This window comes from Chiloscyllium punctatum, chromosome 20, assembly GCF_047496795.1.
Source record: "Chiloscyllium punctatum isolate Juve2018m chromosome 20, sChiPun1.3, whole genome shotgun sequence".
Lineage (NCBI taxonomy): Eukaryota > Metazoa > Chordata > Chondrichthyes > Orectolobiformes > Hemiscylliidae > Chiloscyllium > Chiloscyllium punctatum.
Genome location: NC_092758.1, coordinates 10803262 through 10825068, shown reverse-complemented (window position 1 = coordinate 10825068; position 21807 = coordinate 10803262). Strand labels below are relative to the sequence as shown.

Here is a 21807-nt window from a genome sequence, read left to right as displayed (position 1 = left end):
TCAGAATTCATCAGATTCAACATCACCTAAATCCAGATTCACTCCAGATTCACCTTCATAGCAAGATGAAACCCTTTTGGAGTTCACAATCAATGCAAAACCAACAGTACAGTTCAAGGAGTCAACCAGGCATATTCTAGGCTCCTGTGGGGATACAGTTCACCAGCTTGAACACTCATATCAAAGCACCTTGAAGAACAGAAATAGCCCATTCAATTACTCAAACTTGCCCCACTGTTCAAGGCATTGGGGTTCATCTGTTTCTGACCCAGGTAAGATCAATTAAAATGAGAAGTGCAGGACCCACACAGACTTCCCAGCACAGATACTATCTCTAGACATTGCCGCGCTCAACTGATATCAGCTGTTTGAGAACAGATTTTCAAAAATAATTAAAGTTCCAGAGAACATCTAAGTACAAAAGTAAATCTTTCTGATCTTCAGAAATCAATTTACAAAAGCTGATCTCAATTAAAGTGAACAGTCAGATTTGTTGTAGAAACTGAAGTGGCTGAATAACATCCATTTGGGAAGTAAACTGGGCTGTCCTTTCCTGGACTGAACACTTGCACGATTCCAATCCCACAGCTGACTGACAGCAGCCCTCTGAAGTGGCAAATTAAGACAATCAGAGCAATAAATGACAACCGCGCACGTCCCATGGGGTCATCATCCTGTCGGGTGCACCTCCAGCAGTTTCTGCTTTAGGAGTGAAGTATTCTGAGCACTTCACCTCACAGGCCCCAGTCTATAAAATACACTCCTGAACTCTCGGGTACGTACCGTATTCCAAGTCCAGCAGGCAGGTCTGGCACACGTTCTTCAGCTTGCTGCACGTCTGGCACACCTCAGTTTTCTTAAAACGCATCCGAGCTCCGGGACACCAGCGGAAGACAGTGAAAGGCCGGGAACAGATCTAAAGGGGAAAAATATGGATGCAACTCACAGCTGACAGTATTAGTAAAACTGCAATGATCCTGAGCGTTCCTTTTATGGTGTCCTAATCACCTTATCATAGAACAGTTAAGCCCAAAGTAGGCCATTTGGCTCATCATTTCCATGCTAGTTCTATGTAAGAGAACTACGTGTCTATTCCATGTGGCAATGCACTATTTATCGTTTCAGATTTTTATCAAGTTCCTTTCTGTAAGCTTCGACTGAACCTGCCTTGCCCACAGTCCCAATCCTAATCCCAGCTGCATGAAAGTCAAACTTCCTCATGCCACCTTTGGTTCTATACCAACCCAGATGTTCTCAACACCATCAGAATTACGCAACTAATTGATTGACATCCCCTCAAGACAAAGACGAGGAGAATGTCCCTCTGAAGGTCACTGGGTACAGAATTCTCTCCAGCAGTGGCCAGCAGGGCTGTAGAATATTTAAGACTGAATTTGACTGAATCTTGATTGATAAGGGATTGAAAATAGTATCAGAGGTAAACAGGCGAGTGGAAGTGAGGTTACAATCAGATCAGCCACGATTTTACCAAATGGCAGAGCAGGCTCAAGGGGCCGAAAGGCCTCATGATCCAATTCATATCATACCATTAATGCATCATTAAACCCAGGGACTTGCAAGAAACTAGAATTGGAAAAGTACAAAGATCTGAGGATGATGGGACTGAAGGAGGTTATAGAGATAGGGAGGGTGGAACCATGGAAGGGTTTGAAAACAAAAGGAGAATTATAAATCAGAAATGTTGCCACACCAATAGCAAATGTTGGCCAGGAAATACAGGAGTGAACAGTACTGGCTCATATTAAGGATACAGACAGCAGAGATAGGGACGAACACGGGTTTATTTGTGATGGAAGGTCAGAGGATGGAGTGGTCAAACTGGGGGTGACCAAAGATGAGGGTGGAGAGAGGCGATTCTGAGCTTGCTGAACTTAGAAAGCAGAGCATTACTGCCCTCTGGACAATTTGGGGATGGGCCATAAATGTCAGCTTAGCCAGTGACGCCACATCCTACGCTTAACACAAATCTTTGAAGTGAAGAAATTAAGCTTCCTCTTAAACTCTCCACTCTGAGACTGACTTGGGTAATGCTGCCACCTTGTGGAGCCACTTCAAACCTGCACAATATTTATTCAGACGACCCTTTCAGACAAGCTGAGGTGGTGTTGCATCCCCTGCACTGCACCCAGTGACTAGAGGCACACACCACACATCACTGCAGAGATTTGTTACACACTCAGTCCACTGACATTTGTTTTCAAAACTGACAATCTCATCATTAAATCATATGTACAAAATCGACAAAGCCCCAGGAGCAGACTGTACAGCACAATGCTGACAGCAGGGGGAGACATCACACTTAAATGGGACACAGGGAAGTATAAGGTTTGCATATTTGGAACAGAACTTAGATAGATTCTTCACACAAACAGGCAAGAAAGAAAACTGGCACAGAAGCAGAGATCAGAAACAGCTTCAGATGAGAAGTGAAGTTCACCAAGGTGCAGAAGTGTCAAAGAAACAAAAACAGAAATTGCTGGAAAAGCTCAGCAGGTCTGGCAGAGAAATCAGTTAACGTTTCAGGTCTGGTGACCCTTCCTCAAATTTGATTGGAAATGTTAACTCTGGTTTCCCCCACAGAGGCTGACAGGCCTGTTCAATAATTTCTGATTTTGTTTCTGATTTATAGCATCCGCAGTTCTTTTGGTTTTTACTTGAAGTGTTAAAGAGCTGGGCTAGTGAGCACAATTAGACTGGCTGGGATCGAGGTAGTGAGGAATAAGCAGGAGGGTGGGATTAGCCCTGGACTAAAACAACAATGTAGGTTTGATAGCCCCTATCATTGCTGGATCATGCTGCCAGCTTAAATCCTAGAAATTCACCACCTTTAGTGTGATGTTCACACGTTGAAACTAGAGTCATTGAGATGTACAGTATGGAAACAGACCCTTCGGTCCAACCCAACCTAGTCCCACCTGCCAGCACCCAGCCCATATCCCTCCAAACCCTTCCTATTCATATACACATCCAAATGCCTCTTAAATGTTGCAATTGTACCAGCCTCCACCACATCCTCTGGCAGCTCCTTCCACACACGTACCACCCTCTGCGTGAAAAAGTTGCCCCTTAGGTCTCTTTTATATCTTTTCCCTCTCACCCTAAACCTATGCCCTCTAGTTCTGGACTCCCCCACCCCAGGGAAAAGACTTTGCCTATTTATCCTATCCATGCCCCTCATAATTTTGTAAACCTCTATAAGGTCACCCCTCAGCCTCCGACGCTCCAAGGAAAACAGCCCCAGCCTGTTCAGCCTCTCCCTGTAGCTCAGATCCTCCAACCCTGGCAACAGCCTTGCAAATCTTTTCTGAACCCTTTCAAGTTTCACAATATCTTTCCGATAGGAAGGAGACCAGAACTGTATGCAATATTCCAACAGTGGCCTAACCAATGCCCTGTACAGCCGCAACATGACCTCCCAACTCCTGTACTCAATACTCTGACCAATAAAGGAAAGCATACCAAACACCTTCTTCACTATCCTATCTACCTGCAATTCCACTTTCAAGGAGCTAAGAACCTGCACTCCAAGGTCTCTTTGTTCAGCAACACTCTCTAGGACCTTACCATTAAGTGTATAAGTCCTGCTAAGATTTGCTTTCCCAAAATGCAGCACCTCGCATTTATCTGAATTAAACTCCATCTGCCACTTCTCAGCCCATTGGCCCATCTGCTCCAGATCCTGTTGCAATCTGATGTAACCCTCTTCGCTGTCCACTACACCTCCAATTTTGGTGTCATCTGCAAATTTACTAACGGTTTCTCTTATGCGCGCATCCAAATCATTTATGTAAATGACAAAAAGTAGAGGGCCCAGCACCGATCCTTGTGGCACTCCACTGGTCACAGGCCTCCAGTCTGAAAAACAACCCTCCACCACCACCCTCTGTCTTCTACTTTGAGCCAGTTCTGTATCCAAATGGCTCGTTCTCCCTGTATTCCATGAGTTTAGATTAGAGTGGTGCTGAAAAAGCACAGCATTTCAGGTAGCATCCGACAAGCAGTAAAAGTGACGTTTCAGGCAAAAGCCCTTCATCAGGAATACAGGATTCCATGAGATCTAACCTTGCTAATCAGTCTCCCATGGGGAACCTTGTCAAACGCCTTACTGAAGTTCACGTAGATCACATCTACTGCTCTGCCCTCATCAATCTTCTTTGTTACTTCTTCAAAAAACTCAAACAAGTTTGTGAGACATGATTTCCCACGCACAAAGCCATGTTGACTATCCTTAATCAGTCCTTGCCTTTCCAAATACATGTACATCCTGTCCCTCAGGATTCCCTCCAACAACTTGCCCACCACCGAGGTCAGGCTCACCAGTCTATAGTTCCCTGGCTTGTCTTTACCACTCTTCTTAAACTGTGGCACGTTTGCCAACCTCCAGTCTTCCGGCATCTCACCTGTGACTATCAATGATACAAATATCTCAGCAAGAGGCCCAGCAATCACTTCTCTAGTTTCCCACAGAGTTCTCGGGTACACCTGATCAGGTCCTGGGGATTTATCCACTTTCAAGACATCCAGCACTTCCTCCTCTGTAATCTGGACATTTTGCAAGATGTCACCACCTATTTCCCTACAGTCTATATCTTCCAAATCCTTTTCCAGAGTAAATATTGATGTAAAATATTCATTTAATATCTCCCCCATTTTCTGTGGCTCCACACAAAGGCCGCCTTGCCGATCTTTCAGGGGCCCTATTCTCTCCCTGGTTACCCTTTTGTCCTTAATATATTTGTAACGACCTTTTGGATTCTCCTTAATTCTATTTGCCAAAGCTATCTCATGTCCCCTTTTTGCCCTCCTGATTTCCCTCTTAAGTATACTCCTACTTCCTTTATATTCTTCTAAGGATTCACTCGATCTATCCTGTCTATACCTGACATATGCTTCCTTCTTTTTCTGAACCAAAACCTCAATTTCTTTCGTCATCCAGTATTCCCTATACTTATCAGCCTTCCCTTTCACCCTGACAGGAATATACTTTCTCTGGATTCTTGTTATCTCATTTCTGAAGGCTTCTCATTTTCCAACCGTCCCTTTACATGCGAACATCTGCCTCCAATCAGCTTTTGAAAGTTCTTGCCTAATACCATCAAAATTGGCCTTTCTCCAATTTAGAACTACAACTTTTAGATCTGATCTATCCTTTTCCATCACGATTTTAAAACAAATAGAATTATGATCGCTGGCCCCAAAGTGCTCCCCCACTGACACCTCAGTCACCTGCCCTGCCTTATTTCCCAAGAGTAGGTCAAGTTTTGCACCTTCTCTAGTAGGTACATCCACATACTGAATCAGAAAATTGTCTTGTACGCACTTAACAAATTCCTCTCCATCTAAACCTTTAACACTATGGCAGTCCCAGTTGATGTTTGGAAAGTTAACATCCCCGACCATAACTACCCTATTATTCTTACAGATAACTGAGATCTCCTTACAATTTCTCAATTTCCCTCTGACTATTTGGGTGGGGGTCGATAATACAATCCCAATAAGGTGATCATCCTTTTCTTATTTGTCAGTTCCACCCAAATAACTTCTCTGGATGTATTTCCAGGAATATCCTTCCTCAGCACAGCTGTAATGCTATCAATTATCAAAAATGTTACTCCCCCTCCTCTTTTGCCTCCCTTTCTATCTTTCCTGTAGCATTTGTATCGTGGAACATTAAGCTGCCAGTCCTGCCCATCCCTGAGCCATGTTTCTGTAATTGCTATGATATCCCAGTCCCATGTTCCTAACCATGCCCTGAGTTCATCTGCCTTCCCTGTTAGACCCCTTGCTTTGAAATAAATGCAGTTTAATTTATTAGTCCTACCTTGTCCCTGCCTGCCCTGACTGTTCGACTCACTCCTGTTCTCAGCTGTACCAGTCTCAGATCGATTTCTTTCCTTACTATCTCCCTGGGTCCCACCCCACCCCGCACCTGACTAGTTAAATCCTCTCAAGCAGCTCTAGCAAATTTCCCTGCCAGTATATTAGTCCCCTTCCAATTTAGGTTACATCCACCCTTCTTGTACAGGTCACTTCTACCCCAAAAGAGATTCCAATGATCCAAAATGTGAATCCTTCTCCCATACACCAGCTCCTCAGCCATGCATTCATTTGCTCTATCCTCCTATTCCTGCCCTCACCAGCTCGTAGCACTGGGAGTAATCCAGATATTACTACCCTTGAGGACCTCCTTTTTAAATTTCTGCCTATCTCTCTGTAATCTTCCTCCAGAATCTCGACCTTTTCTCTTTCAATGTCGTTGGTTCCAATGTGGACAATGACCTCTTGCTGGCCCCTCTCCCCCGTGAGAACATTCTGCACCTTCTCTGAGGCATCATTGATCCTGGCACCAGGGAAACAACACACCATTCTGCTTTTTCTCTGCTGGCCACAGAAACGTCTGTCTGTACCTCTGACTACAGAATCCCCTAACATAATTGATCTCTTGGAAGCCGACATATCCCTTGTTGCATTAGAGCCAGAAACTTGGCTGTTTGTGCTCCGTTCCCCTGAGAATCCATCACCCCCTACATTTTCCAAAACAGCATACCTGTTTGAAATGGGTATATCCACAAAAGACTCCTGCTCTTGCTGCCTACCTCTCTTACCCTTCCTGGAGTTAACCCGTCTGTGACTGTATCTGAGACTTTCCCCCCTTTCTATAACTGCCATCCATCACATACTGTTGCTGTTACAAATTCCTCATCGCTTCTATCTGTCTCTCCAACTGATCCACTTGATCTGATAAGATTCGCATCCAACAGCATTTATGGCAGATATAATCCGCAGTAACCCTTAAACTCTCTTTAAACTCCCACATCTGACAAGAAGTACATATCATTTTTTTTTGCTCCATTTTTGCTCCTTCACAATCTACTGACCCAGAAAATAACACCGTCTTATTCATCTACAAACACTGCCCCAGGTTAAATTAATAGCTATGGCTTATATTTTAAGTTTAATCAAGAGACTTACCTCCAAAAATATATAATCAAGAAATAATCCACTATACTCACTACTCCAGCCTTTCTCTTGGACAGACTGAAAACAACAATTAACTTTTCTGATTCTGTGTTGTGAACTTCACCCAAACCGGTTCCTCCAAGATTAGTTGTGAATTTCACTGTTTGTTAATTTTCCCAGATGCACTCCGATGTCCAGCGATACATGAATTCAAACAGCAAAGGCAGTAACTGTGCAGGTTCTCTTTCTGTCTCTCTCTCTCTCCTACACTGTCCTCACCGTGTGCTTCCTTTGTCTGCTCTTCTCCCTTTTAAACTGCTGTTGTTTTGACTTTTTTTTCTCCAAAGTTCCAAAACAATGCAACAGCAAATAAAACAGTAATTGCTGCTCCTGGAATTCGAGGAAATCACCTCCTATACCTAAAATACCCCCAAACAAAAAAAGGAGCAGCTCTTACAGCCAGAAATTTTTCCCATCCTCCATCTCGGATTACCCAGAATCCTATTTAAACCTGAATTAATACTGAATTACAGAAGGTCATGGGACTCAGTGGGTAGAGTCTCTGCCTCTGATCCAGAAATTCTGGGTCAAGATGGGCTATTTACACCATGGCCAAACATCTAGAAATCCTTCCAACACACACCAATAGCAGACGACAGCAGTGGGAGAGATTCCTGGTCAGCCATCACACCAAGTGCTGTCCCTCAAGCTGGTTTCAATCCAGTGGTCTGTTTGCAGGTAAACTGCGGAAAACAGACGAGCATGTGCTTTGTCTGTCTCATGCATCTGGGAATCCAAGTCTGTAATGAATTTGAGATATCAAAATACTCTAATGCTTTGGTTTAACAACTTATCCTTAACCATTTGTTCAAGAACACCACAACACATGAGGGCATTCAGCCCATCCTGCCTGTGCCAGCTCTTTAAAGGTGCTAACCAATTAGTCCCATACTCCCTTAGCCAGTGAAAGGAAACTCCAAGGTTCTGTCATAAGATTGTGTATCAAACAGCCGGGGGGGGGGAGATGAATGATGGCGTATGCGACTGTATCTTGCAGCCTCAGGCACATACTCACCTTGCACTCTTTCCCATATTTTTCCTTTGTCTGAAATCATAAAGAAAAGACAATAAGGTACAAATAATCACCATCGCAGGAAGCTGATTAATACCCCACTGAGAGGTCACCCAATAGAGAGATTCCTGTCAGCATCTTTCACACTTGCATTAAGGAAAGATCAGGCCCATGATCATACCTCGGTCTGTACTCAGTGAGCTGCCGTTTACCACGGCAAGCATTGTGTGGGAAGGGAGCTTTTCACAATTGTCCCAATGCCCTTCAACGCAAGTTAGCAGGAGAAGGCAAACCAGAGGTTGCAGTTTTGTACACAACTTACATCTTCCTGCTGGACACACTGCACACAGAGTCCAAGCATGAGACCCAGCGAATTCAAACAGCTGGCACCTTCTGGACTCTCGAGCCAGGCTTGGAGGGATTTTGTTAAGTGTTTGTACAGCTGTATCCCACTGGCAACCGGCAATGTGTGGGGCCAAATGAAGCACCTCTCCATAAAGAATAAACTTGCATTCATGTAGCACCTTTCACAACAGCAAGCTATCCCAAGGTGGCTCATATTAATAAGCTACCTTTGAAAAGTCATCACTAGTACAATCATTTTCTCAGAGTTCATTCAATGAAGCTCAAGAAGAAAACAGCTCATTTATATAGCTTCTTTTGTGCACTATCCCAAGATGCTTCACAGGAGCATTGGTCAACTGAACAAGGTACCATAGGACAGATAATAATGCAAGAGGTAAACCCCCTCAGTAAGAGCCTCTGGCTTCATGTTTGTAATGGTACAGAATTGTTGTAACTGAAAACACGCGAGTCAAAACCAGACGGACAGTCGCACCAACATTAAGCAAGAAAAAGGAAGGAAACACAATACCCAAGAAAGGAAAGTACTAGAAGAACTCAAAAAAGATAAAAACATTGTTATCCTACCTGCAGACAAAGCACACTTGACAAGCATTTTAAATCAAAGAGACTACATTGCGAAAGTGAACGCACCTCTTGCAGATAGCAACACTTACCAACAGTGGCAATAGACCCGACCCCGCAACTAGTGAATCGAATCACAGCCCTACTCAAACAACTTCAGAAATCTGGAGAAATCTCAAAGACTGACTTCCAAAAAACTGAAACCAGATGGATCCAGCACACCACACTCCTATGGATTACCCAAAATTCACACACCAGGGGCCCCTCAGACCATAGTCTAACTACCTGGAACACCAACTTACAGACTGGCCAAGGAGCTACACCAAAGACTAACACACTTAGTAGAAGACTCAAACCACTCCACCCACCCCACCCAAGAATTCCTGAAGACTAAAGACACCAAGATAGAAGAGGATGAAATTATAGTCTCCTTTGATATAACAGCCCTGTTTATATCAATCAACATTAACCTGGCCAAGGAAACACTGACTACACTATTAGAAGACCCAAAGACACATACACCAAACACCACTAACTTGATTAGCAAGGACAGTATCGTCAAGCTGGATGACCTATGCCTTCCTACCCACTTCATCTTCAACAACAAAACCTACAGACAAACCAATGGAACACCCATGGGATCTCAGATATCAGGGTTCTTAGCAGACGCAGGAATGCAGAGACTCGAACAAACAGCTCTTCAACCATCGAACCCAAACTCTGGGTCCGCTACGTGGACGACACCTTTGTCGTCACTAAATGAAACAAATTAGAGGAAACCTTCAAGACCATCAATAATACCCTAACTGGCATAAAATTCAATAAAGAGGAGGAAAACAACAACAAATTGCCATTAGATAAAAGCAAATTACTGCGGATGCTGGAATCTGAAACCAAAAAACAGAACATGCTGGAAAATCTCAGCAAGTCTGGCAGCATCTGTAAGGGAGAGAAAAGAGCTGACGTTGAGTCTAACTGACCCTCTGTCAAAGCTGTAAAAGTAACAAACTGCCATTCCTAGATGTCATAGTAGAATGAACAGCCAATGGGGAACTTCAAACCAGCATCTACAGGAAAACAACACATACTGACCAAATATTGAACTAAAGAAGCAATCATCCCAACATCCACAAACGAAGCTGCGTTAAAACATTATTCCAACGAGCCAATACACACTCCAGCACAGAGGAACTTCGCAGAGCAAAGGAAAATCACCTGTACAGTGTTCTCAAAAAGAACAGGTTCCCAATAAACACTGTTTGCCGATTTCTCAGCAACAAACCCAAACAAGCAGACTAAAAAAGTCCAGAAACCCTAGCCCCTCTCCCTTACATCAAAGGCATCTTGGAAATCATTGCCAGACTACTCAGACCCCTTAGCATCAGGGTAGCCCACAAACCCACCAACACACTAAAACAGCAGCTAATGAACTTGAAAGGCCCTATACAGACAACAAGCAAAACGTCATTGAAAAATATCGTGCAAGAACTGTAAAAAGCACTACATTGGACAAACAGACAGAAAATAGCCAATAGGATACTTGATCAACTGACCACAAAAAGATGTGACCCACTCTGACTAGTATCTTTATACAGATGAGGAAGGACACCACTTTGAGTGGGACAATACATCCAAATTAGGACAAGCCAAACAGAGACACGCACGAGAATTCAGAGAAGCATGGCATTCCAACCAGAACTCCATCAGTAAACACATTGACTTGGATCCCATTTACCATCCCCTGAGAAAAAGAACAGGAAGTGATATCACCACAGGAAATTATGTCACCAACCCAAGGAAACCAAAACACACAAAGTGAAAGCGGGCCATACCACCAGTGGCTCACTGATGATGTTACCTAGGAACATCTGAAAACAAAGCTTCCGGCTCAGCGAGCAAACTTACATCCTGAGTCAGAATATGGATAGTGTCACAATCTCTGATAAAGGGTTCTTATGGTGCAGTGGTAGTGTCCCTACCTCTGATCCTGGAGTCCTAGGCTCCAATGCAACTTGACATCTCTGAAAGATGTCTCAGACATCTGACCCCTGGCTTTGAAGAATGTGTCCCTACCTCTGAGAAAGAGTTCTTGTGGTGCATTTGTCATGTCACTATCTCTAATTCAAGAGCTTCAAGTTCCTACCTCAAGGTTCAAGTTCCAGTTATTTTGGAAGTATGCAATAACATCTTTGAACAGGGGACGATTAGAAAAATACCTGGCACTCCCATCCAGAACAACATGACAATATCCCTTTCAAAGGAAGGCGAGGCTTAACCACATTCAGCCATAACAGGATAAATGTGAGAAAATGTTTCTCCTGGCTGAGGAATCTAGAAGACAAGGTCAGTTTCAGAATAGGACAAAAAGAAAGAAAAATTTATTCACTCAAAGGGTTGTGAATCTTTGGAATTCTCTACTCTAGGGGGTGGGAATGTTACATAAGAGTATATTCAAGACAGAGGTTGCTGGATTTTTTTTTGGGTAATGAAGACATCAAGGGATATGGGTTTATGTGGGAAGATAGATAATGAGCCATGATCTGGTGAAAGGATGGATTAATTCACTTCATCTCTTGAATATTATATTATTAAATAAGGTGAAAGGAAAAGCTGTTGGAAGAGGAATCATTGTCCTTGGGGCTCAGCTGTTGCTTGTCATTATGAGATGAACAATGTTTAGGGAAGTCTGGATACAATTGGTTTTTGATCCTAGACTTTGTCTATTCCAGGCTGAGTCCAAAACTCTGAAAAGCCACAGCTTTCCAAATATTACTCAGACATCTGACCTTCTGGGTCCTGGCTATTGTTCAATCTTCAGGATTTGCTAAACGTGTGAAGGGACATTGTTTTTAAATCATTCACTGGACATGGGCATTGTAGGATTTTGACCCAGTGACACTGAAAGAACGACAGTATATTGCCAAGTCAGGATGGTGGTTGACTTGGAGGGGAACTTGCAGGTGCTGGTGTTCCTAGGTATCTGCTGCCTTTGTCCTTCTAGATGGAAGTGGTTGTGGGTTTGGAAGGTGCTGTTGAAGGAGCGTTGATGTAATGCTGCAGTGCATCTGGTAGATGGTACACACTGAGCATTGGTGGGGGACAGGATGAGAGTTTGCCTCATTCTGTGGGATTAAGCTGTACATTTATGTAATGGTGTCATTAGACTGCTTTGCGAACCTGGCTGTGCTAAAAGCCTCTGAACTGTCCTCACCATTGGGCCGGTTGACTGTGAAAGAGAAAAAAAGACTTATACTCATGCAGTACCGTTCATGACTTCAGACCCTCCCAAAGGCATGGACTTTTAAAGCATATTCGCTGTTATAATGTAGGAAGGGTGACCAACAGCAATGTGATAAATTCCCAAATCATCTGTTTCATCGATGATATTGGTTGGGGGATTAAATAATGACCTCTGCATCATTAAAATTATATTCATCTGAGAGTGCAGCCAGATTTCATATCACAGGCCACCTCACGCTGCACTGACTGTCTACCTCTGCAGCTCTATATGAGTACCATTTCATTGGTCTTCCCTAGAAGTCTGTGCTCAATCTCAACATAATCCTCTGTATGAGGTTTATATTCATTACCTTTTTCAGCAAATCAGTAAACCCTGTGGGCAAAGACTGACACAGAACAGAGGAGATGTGCCAGGAGAAGTAAAGCTTAAGATCTAACTATCTTCCCCGAGATGTTATTACACACCCCTGGAGCGGGTGGGACTTGAACCACTGCCTCTTAGTTCAAGGGTAGGAATACACTACCACTGTGCCACAAAGGTGCCTCGAGGCATTTTACAATCAATACGTTGAGACGCAGATTGCACCGGAGGGTGTGCAGAGGAGATTCACCAGGATGGTGCCGGGTATGGAGCATTTCAGTGATAAAGAGGCTGGATAAGCTCAGGTTGCTTTCTTTGGAACAGGAAAGACTGAGGGGAGACCTGCTGGAGGTGTATACGATTATGAGGAGCATGGAGAGTGGGTAGGAAGCAGCTATTCCCCTTGGTTGAAGGATCAATAACAAGAGCATTTTTAAGATGAAAGCTTTGGGGGGTGGTGTGGTGGTGTTGCTGAATCAGGGGAGTTGAGGTGGGGGAAAAAAAATCATAACCCTTTTTAAAAGGTATTGGGATGAGCAATTAAACTGTCATAACATTCAAGGCTATGGGCCTTGTGTGGGAAAGAGGGACTAGTGCAGAGTTAGAATATTTTTTCACAGTACACACTAGATGGGCCGAAGGGGTTCTTCAGCACTGTTTGATTCTATTATTCTCGATGTGTTAAATCACATGTCTGGATCAGATGGGATTGGAATCCGGACCTTCTAGCTTAGAAGTTGGAACACCACCACTTGCTCAGAAATGCCTCCCCAGACTTGGGTATTTTCTAATTAACGTGCTCAGGCATGTTATGATACTAAAAAATCAAACAAGCAATTGCAGATGTGGTAGATTTGAAACAAACAATTGCAGGAGAGGCTCAGTGGGTTTGGCGGTATCTGTGGAGACAGAAACAAGTTAATGTTTTGAGTACAACATGACTGTTCTTCGGTTCAGATGAAGGGTCACTGTGCCTGAGGTACTCTCCTCGGATGCTGACTGAACTGCTGTGCTTTTCCAGCACCAGAGGTATTGGCTCTGTTGCTCTCTCCACGGATGCTGCCAGACCTGCTGGGGTTCTCCAGCAATTTGTGTTTTTGTTTGTGATGACACACCACTGGAGCTGGTGGGACTTCAACCCAGGCCTCCTGGCCTGGAGGTAGGGAGACTTCCATTGCAGGCGGGTTGGCACGGTGGCTCGGTGGTTAGCATAGCTGCCTCAGCACCAGGAACCCAGGTTCGGTTCCAGCCTCGGGCACCTGTTGGTGTGGAGTTTGCACATTCTCACATTGCTGTGGGGTCTGGTGTAGGTCTAACTGTGGAAGGATGGCAGGTTTCTCTCCCTGAAGGACATTAGTGAACGAGATGCGCTTTCACAACAATCGATGGCAGTTTTATGGTCATCATTAATGGCACTAGTATTATATTCTAAATTTAAAATCCACTGGATGAACCCAGTTCCCTCCAGCATTAGCCTGAGTCTTGGGATTACCCATCCAGTTACATTGCCATGATACTATTCCATCTGCTCATTGTGCGGGGTCTCAGATACATCCCTTAACCAACAGCACCGAAAACAATTTATCTCTTCAATCCCTTAACTGATGCGTGCAGGAGCTCACTGCTCCAAATGGCTGCAGAGTTTCACAGAAATGCAATATTATATAAAGTAATCTGTATGTATGTTCACACTTTGTTATAATCAGAAACTGTAAAAGGTTTCAAATGAAGGCAGATCTTCCTTGTCTTTGTTTTGTAACAGATCACAGGCATCAGCTTCAGGCTTCACCACAGAGTCAGTGATTTCAGTCTATCTGGACTCATTCAGACAGACCTGGTCACATGGCTTAATCCACTAACAAGGCACCACAGGTAAACACTCCTCACCCCCAAGTTCCACATGTACAGACTCGACAGAGAACTAACAACTTACCATTCGAATGTAGGGGTTTTCTCCGAGGCATGTTTGGCACAGAATCGGAAAATCCTAATCACATAATAAAAATCCTAATCACATAATAAAGAGGTGTTAGTAATATCTCCAGTCCAAAATTTTAAAATAGTACGGAAAGATTGCTGCAATAAAATTAAAACAAATTCCAGGGAGGAATTCAACAGAAAAGGGTGCAAACACACAACTGATAAAGGGAGCAAAATACCTTAACATACATGTAGCCTGGTACAGTACCCCAGTGTTATACAGTGACAGACCTGTCCCCACCAGTACTGCACCCCAGTGTTATACAGTGACAGACCTGTCCCCACCAGTACTGCACCCCAGTGTTATACAGTGACAGACCTGTCCCCACCAGTACTGCACCCCAGTGTTATACAGTGACCTGTCCCCAGCAGTACTGTACTCCAGTGTTATACAGCGACAGACCTGTCCCCAGCAGTACATTACCCCAGTGTTATACAGCGACAGACCTGTCCCCACCAGTACTGTACCCCAGTGTTATACAGTGACAGACCTGTCCCCACCAGTACTGTCCCCCAGTGTTATACAGTGACAGACCTGTCCCCACCAGTACAGTACCCCAGTGTTATACAGTGACAGACCTGTCCCCAGCAGTACAGTACCCCAGTGTTATACAGTGACAGACCTGTCCCCACCAGTATAGTACCCCAGTGTTATACAGCGACAGACCTGTCCCCAGCAGTACAGTACCCGTGTTATAAAGTGACTGACTTGTCCCCACCAGCACAGTACCCCAGTGTTATGCAGTGACTGACCTGTGCTACTGGTACTGTACTCCAGTGCAATAGTGACATACCTGTCCCACCAGTACAGTCCCTGTTAGACAGTAACAAACTTGTCCCCACCAGTACTGTACCCATATTATATAGTACTGTACACCAGCATAATAATGACAGACCTGTCCCCACCAGTAATGTACTCATGTTATACAGTGACAGGCTTTCTCCATCAGTACTGTATCCCAGTGTTATACAGAAACAGACGTTTCTCTAACAAAATGGTACAGATAATAACATTTCTGTTTTCAAAAGCACTGCACTGCATTGATATACATTGTTTAAAATTACACAACACCAGGTCATAGTCGGACAGGTTTAATTAACCTTAACCCTATCGCAAGAGCAACGCTCCAAAAGCTAGTGCTTCCAAATAAACCTGTTGGACTATAACCTGGTGATTTTTAACTTTATCCACCCCAGTCCAACACCGGCTCTTCCACATCATTGATATACATTCACACATCTGGCCTCAATAGTACTGAATCCAGTGTCATATAGAGACAGAGCTTTCCTTCCAGTTAGTACTCCAGAAGCATATAGAGACACTCCTGCCCCTATCAGTACTGTACCCAGTGTTATATTTGATCTGTCCCAACTAAAACAATACCCCAGTGGTAGACATAATAGCCCCAAACCTCAGGATTATACAGTGAATGCTAAAGTGTCCTCCTTGACTGACTATGAAGCTCTCTGACTAATATCAGACACCGTACAATTTAGCCTGTTGCTTGCAGATTGTATCTGATGAATCTTTTTCTCATGACACCACATCATGGGGAAGAGTTGGAGACATAGCCATGTCCAACCTCGATCCATTTGAGGGGAAGAGTAAGGTGGGGGGGGGGGGGGGGGGGGGGGGGGGGTGAGAGAGTAAGGTGGGGGGGGTGAGAGAGTAAGGTGTGGGGGGGGGGTGAGAGAGTAAGGTGTGGGGGGGGGTGAGAGAGTAAGGTGTGGGGGGGGTGAGAGAGTAAGGTGTGGGGGGGGTGAGAGAGTAAGGTGGGGGGGTGAGAGAGTAAGATGGGGGGGTGAGAGAGTAAGGTGGGGGGGGTGAGAGAGTAAGGTGTGGGGGGGTGAGAGAGTAAGGTGGGGGGGGTGAGAGAGTAAGGTGTGGGGGGGGGTGAGAGAGTAAGGTGTGGGGGGGGTGAGAGAGTAAGGTGGGGGGGGGGGTGAGAGAGTAAGGTGGGGGGGGGGGTGAGAGAGTAAGGTGGGGGGGGGTGAGAGAGTAAGGTGTGGGGGGGGGTGAGAGAGTAAGGTGGGGGGGGTGAGAGAGTAAGGTGGGGGGGGGTGAGAGAGTAAGGTGTGGGGGGGGTGAGAGAGTAAGGTGGGGGGGGGTGAGAGAGTAAGGTGTGGGGGGGGGTGAGAGAGTAAGGTGTGTGGGGGTGAGAGAGTAAGGTGTGGGGGGGGGGGTGAGAGAGTAAGGTGTGGGGGGGGTGAGAGAGTAAGGTGGGGGGGGTGAGAGAGTAAGGTGTGGGGGGGGTGAGAGAGTAAGGTGGGGGGGGTGAGAGAGTAAGGTGTGGGGGGGGGTGAGAGAGTAAGGTGTGTGGGGGGGTGAGAGAGTAAGGTGTGTGGGGGTGAGAGAGTAAGGTGTGGGGGGGGGTGAGAGAGTAAGGTGTGGGGGGGGTGAGAGAGTAAGGTGTGGGGGGGGGTGAGAGAGTAAGTTGTGTGGGGGTGAGAGAGTAAGGTGTGGGGGGGGGTGAGAGAGTAAGGTGTGGGGGGGGTGAGAGAGTAAGGTGGGGGGGGTGAGAGAGTAAGGTGTGGGGGGGGTGAGAGAGTAAGGTGTGGGGGGGGGGTGAGAGAGTAAGTTGTGTGGGGGTGAGAGAGTAAGGTGTGGGGGGGGGTGAGAGAGTAAGGTGGGGGGGGTGAGAGAGTAAGGTGTGGGGGGGGGTGAGAGAGTAAGGTGTGGGGGGGGTGAGAGAGTAAGGTGTGGGGGGGGGTGAGAGAGTAAGGTGTGGGGGGGGTGAGAGAGTAAGGTGTGGGGGGGGGGGGTGAGAGAGTAAGGTGGGGGGGGGTGAGAGAGTAAGGTGGGGGGGGTGAGAGAGTAAGGTGTGGGGGGGGTGAGAGAGTAAGGTGGGGGGGGGGTGAGAGAGTAAGGTGGGGGGGGGGGGTGAGAGAGTAAGGTGTGGGGGGGGTGAGAGAGTAAGGTGTGGGGGGGGGGTGAGAGAGTAAGGTGTGGGGGGGGTGAGAGAGTAAGGTGTGGGGGGGGGGTGAGAGAGTAAGGTGTGGGGGGGGTGAGAGAGTAAGGTGTGGGGGGGGGGGGGGTGAGAGAGGTAAGGTGGGGGGGGGTGGTGAGGTGGGGTGGGGTGGGGGGGGTGTGAGTAGGTGTGGGGGGGGTGGGTGTAGGTTGGGGGGGGGGGGTGAGAGAGTAAGGTGGGGGGGGGGGTGAGAGAGTAAGGTGGGGGGGGGGGTGAGAGAGTAGGTGTTGGGGGGGGGGGTGAGAGAGTAGGTGGGGGGGGGGGGGGTGAGAGAGTAAGGTGGGGGGGGAGGTTGGTAGGAGATGAAAATAAAAAAAATTATATATAGAGAGAATATATATAAAAATAAAAAGAAAAAGAGAAAGAGAAAAAGATAGATAGAGAAGAACCTCCCCCTCTCCCTCTCCCTCTCCCTCCCTCTCTCTTTCCCCACCCCCGGGGGGGGTCTCTGTCTCACCGCGTCCTCCCAGTTCTGCCGGTTGTACGTGTTCGCTCCCAGCGAGGTCGCCATCTTCCACCATCCCAGCACACACCGCGCCGCCGCTCCTCCTCAATCCCGCCATGCACACCGCACCGACCGGAAACGGGCTCTGCGGGGCGGAAGGACGTTTCCGGCGGGGCGGATGTGATGGTCCCTCACTCTCTCTCCTCCCCACAGCACACGTGGTCCGGAGAGCAGAATGCTCCTGAGTTTCTTTGTTCCTAGCGCAAAGTTTCCTTTCTCCATCGAGTTTAATTGTCCCAGACCCAGAACTAAACATTGAATCATTCGCTAAGAATAAAATGTTTCCTCAAACTGTTAAAATAAGTTCATTTATTTCTTTTCAGTTGTAGAATTTTCGATAATTCCAGCAAAAGGTGGCCATTCGGTTCATTGTACCTGTCCTGGCTCTTTGAAAGAATTCATCTTCACTATCCCTACTTTAATCTTATAAATCCTGCAAACATTTGCTATTCATCCAATTCCATTTTGAAAGTTATTATTAAATCTGCCTTTTCTGGGCTCAACTCCACCCTGAACTAATGGTTTTGCCATCTTGGTAACATTAAATAATTTCTGGAAAGAAAGTTTCCTAAACCACGAGGACTCCCTGAGGATGGGGATGGACCATGGTCTGTTGACCCGTTGTCTTCTTAAACCCATTAAAGTTGGCTCTGATTCAGATCCTGGACCAGGTCAACTTGAGATTAATTACTTTCAAGGGCAGTTTCTATAGATTGGGAATGTTGGTAAACTGGTGCTAAAGTAGATCATTTTATTGAATTTTGCTTTTTTAATGTTAGCAAGATGGCAAAACCATTGATTCAGAATGGAATTGAATGAATAGATCAATAGCAAATGATCTAGTTTAACAGGGCCTTCAGTCCTGATGAAGGGCTTTTGCCCAAAATGTCAATTTTCCTGCTCCTTGGATGCTGACTGACAGGCTGTGCTTTTCCAGCACCACTCTAATCTAGACGCTAAACTAGATCAGTTTTATATTTTCCATTCATTAAACTGTAACTTTACAACATAGAACCATAGGGCATTCATCCCCTCTTGAGCCCCCTCTGCCATTTAATATGATTATGGATGATCATCCAGCTCAGTTCCCTATTTCCACTTTGTCCCTGTACTCTTCATTGCCCTTAGCCACAAGAACAGTATCTAACTCCTTCTTGAAAGCATTTGGGTTGGGGTTTTGCCCTCCAACTCTTTCTGTGACAGAGAATTCCACAGGCTCACCACTCGCTGGGAAAAGACATTTCTCCCTTATCTGAGTCCTAAAGGCCTACACTGTATTCTTAGCCTGTGATCCCTTGGTTCTGAACTTCTTGGTCATCGGGAACACACTTCCTGAGTTTATTTCTATGAGATCACTCTTCACACTTGCAGAGACTCCCTTTTGCTCTGCCCCAGTGTCATTGTATCGCCTTGTGACGATACTGCTTGTTGTGGGGAAAATCACCAGTCTCTGAGTCAGAATCAGGATCCAACGACCGAGTTTATTGTACAAAAAAACCAGAGCTCCGGGGAAAGAGAGATGTTTGTCAGCACGGCCATCAGCTGCGAGCCTCCTCTCACTCTTGGAGCGCACGTCATGATATTTTCTCCATTTTGTGGTACAATAGGTCAAGTATCGAGTCTTTGTACAGCATGGTTTGTTAACAGAAAACATTCCAAAGTCCTTGTCAGTTTCAGTGGTCCTAATTGTTCTTCCTGAGAGGGAAGATGGTTTTCCATTACTGCAGATCTGAAGTATTAACACTTGTATACAAGCAGTCTCAGGTAGTTAACATTTGTATTGAAGGTGGTGGCTGGACTCAGACACTTCGGTGGGCAGTAGATGTTACTGATGTGTATTCTGTCCCCTACCCACCTTAAACTAATTATCTATGTTCTGTGTCTATTGTGCTGGTATCCTGTTGGCCTCAGGCAGTATCTGTGTATGCTTCGTTGTATTTTTCCATTTAATGGCTCAGTGGCCATCTTGTGACTGTGTGCCCTGTGTCAGCATGCCCCGTCTCAACTCCCACTTCACTCACCCTTTGTGGTCAAGGAGGCGACTCGGAGTCTCCCACAGACCACCCAACTCACATATAGAGGTAGGCCTTTTCTAAGGTCTCCCCATCCCGAGGGGTGTCAAGGAGTGCGAGTTTCGTTAGGGGGCTCTTATGTGGTGACATTTGCTCCTGGCGTCAGTAGCACCTTACAGCAAAGCTTTAAACATCCAATACCAATATGAGTGAAATAAGAACAGTCCCGTGTGCCAAACAGGGTCCCAGGATTTGCCTATCAGCCATTCTAGTCAGCAATCACCTCCTGTTGGTCCTTGTCTGAAGTCATCTAGCTGGTCCCGAATGTTTTTGATTGCCTGTGTAATATTGTAAGAATCATCAATTACATGGGTTATACATTTGCCACCAATGACTGTACGTACTCCCCCTTGCTGGGCTAACTGATAATCCACCGCGTAACATGTCTGCTGTGCGTAAAGTCTGAGTTCAGCCAATTCACCATGGATTACTTATAGAGCCTTTGACGTATTGTTCCCTAAGATTATCAATCCACACACAATGTAGTTACAGTTTTTAACGCTGATGACCCCGATGCCCCCCCTCAAAGACAGAGATCCCAAAAACCCGTACTCCAATGATGATCCCAGCGTGGTGGGGATCTGCCAATCAGTGCAGAATTCCCGGCTGATGGAGCGGGTCACTATCCTTCTCCGAACATGTCCCCCACTGGAGCATGGTACAGTGAAGGGTCTTCCCATTCCTACTGCAAAATGGTTTGGGAGGTTTGGTGTGTCAGTAACATGAATCCCCTTAAATAAGAAAACAAATCCCTTCACTGCCCAATAGCATACAGTACTGAAAATGTGTTGCTGGAAAAGCACAGCAGGTCAGGCAGCATCCAAGGAGCAAGAGAATCGACGTTTTGGGCATGAGCCCTTCTTCAAGAATGAGGAGGGTGTGCCAAGCAGGCTAAGATAAAAGGTAGGGAGGAGGGACTTGGGGGAGGGGCATTGGAAATGCGATAGGTGGAAGGAGGTCAAGGTGAGGGTGATAGGCCGGAGAGGGGGTGGGGGCGGAGAGGTCAGGAAGGAGATTGCAGGTTAGGAAGGTGGTGCTGAGTTCAAGGGATTTGACTGAGACAAGGTGGGGGGGAGGGGAAATGAGGAAACTGGAGAAATCTGAGTTCATCCCTTGTGGTTGGAGGGTTCCCAGGCAGAAGATGAGGCGCTCTTCCTCCAACTATCATGTTGCTATGGTCTGGTGATGGAGAAGTCCAAGGACATGTATGTCCTTGGTGGAGTTGGAGGGGGAGTCCCAACCCTCGAACTCAGCACCACCTTCCTAACCTGCAATCTTCTTCCTGACCTCTCTGCCCCCACCCCCACTCTGGCCTATCACCCTCACCTTGACCTCCTTCCACCTATCGCATTTCCAACGTCCCTCCTCCCTACCTTTTATCTTAGCCGTCTTGGCACACTTTTCTCATTCCTGAAGAAGGGCTCATGCCCAAAACGTCGATTCTCCTGCTCCTTGGATGCTGCCTGACCTGCTGCGCTTTTCCAACAACACATTTTCAGCCTGATCTCCAGCATCTGCAGTCCTCACTTTCTCCCAATAGCATACATTGTCCTGTTCCTGGGCCTGTCTGTCTACCCATCTCGCCTCTGACTCTCCACTTAGAACATAGAACATAGAACAATACAGCGCAGAACAGGCCCTTCGGCCTTCGATGTTGCGCTGAACTGTGAACTATTCTCAGCTCGTCCCCCTACACTATC

General features: G+C 46.0%; 1 protein-coding gene across 1 annotated transcript in view; it reads right to left on the bottom strand.

The window, feature by feature from the left end:
- rbm22 (RNA binding motif protein 22) overlaps window positions 1-18109 on the bottom strand; it is a 28443-nt gene extending 10334 nt beyond the window's left edge. Inside the window, exons 1-4 of the mRNA XM_072590309.1 lie at window positions 17988-18109; window positions 14515-14568; window positions 8057-8086; window positions 784-916 (exon numbers count right to left, since the gene is read on the bottom strand). Of these exons, the coding sequence (XP_072446410.1) occupies window positions 784-916; window positions 8057-8086; window positions 14515-14568; window positions 17988-18041 (271 nt within the window). The 5' untranslated portion in view covers window positions 18042-18109. The remainder of the gene's footprint in view (window positions 1-783; window positions 917-8056; window positions 8087-14514; window positions 14569-17987) is intronic.
- Window positions 18110-21807: the final 3698 nt, after the last annotated feature.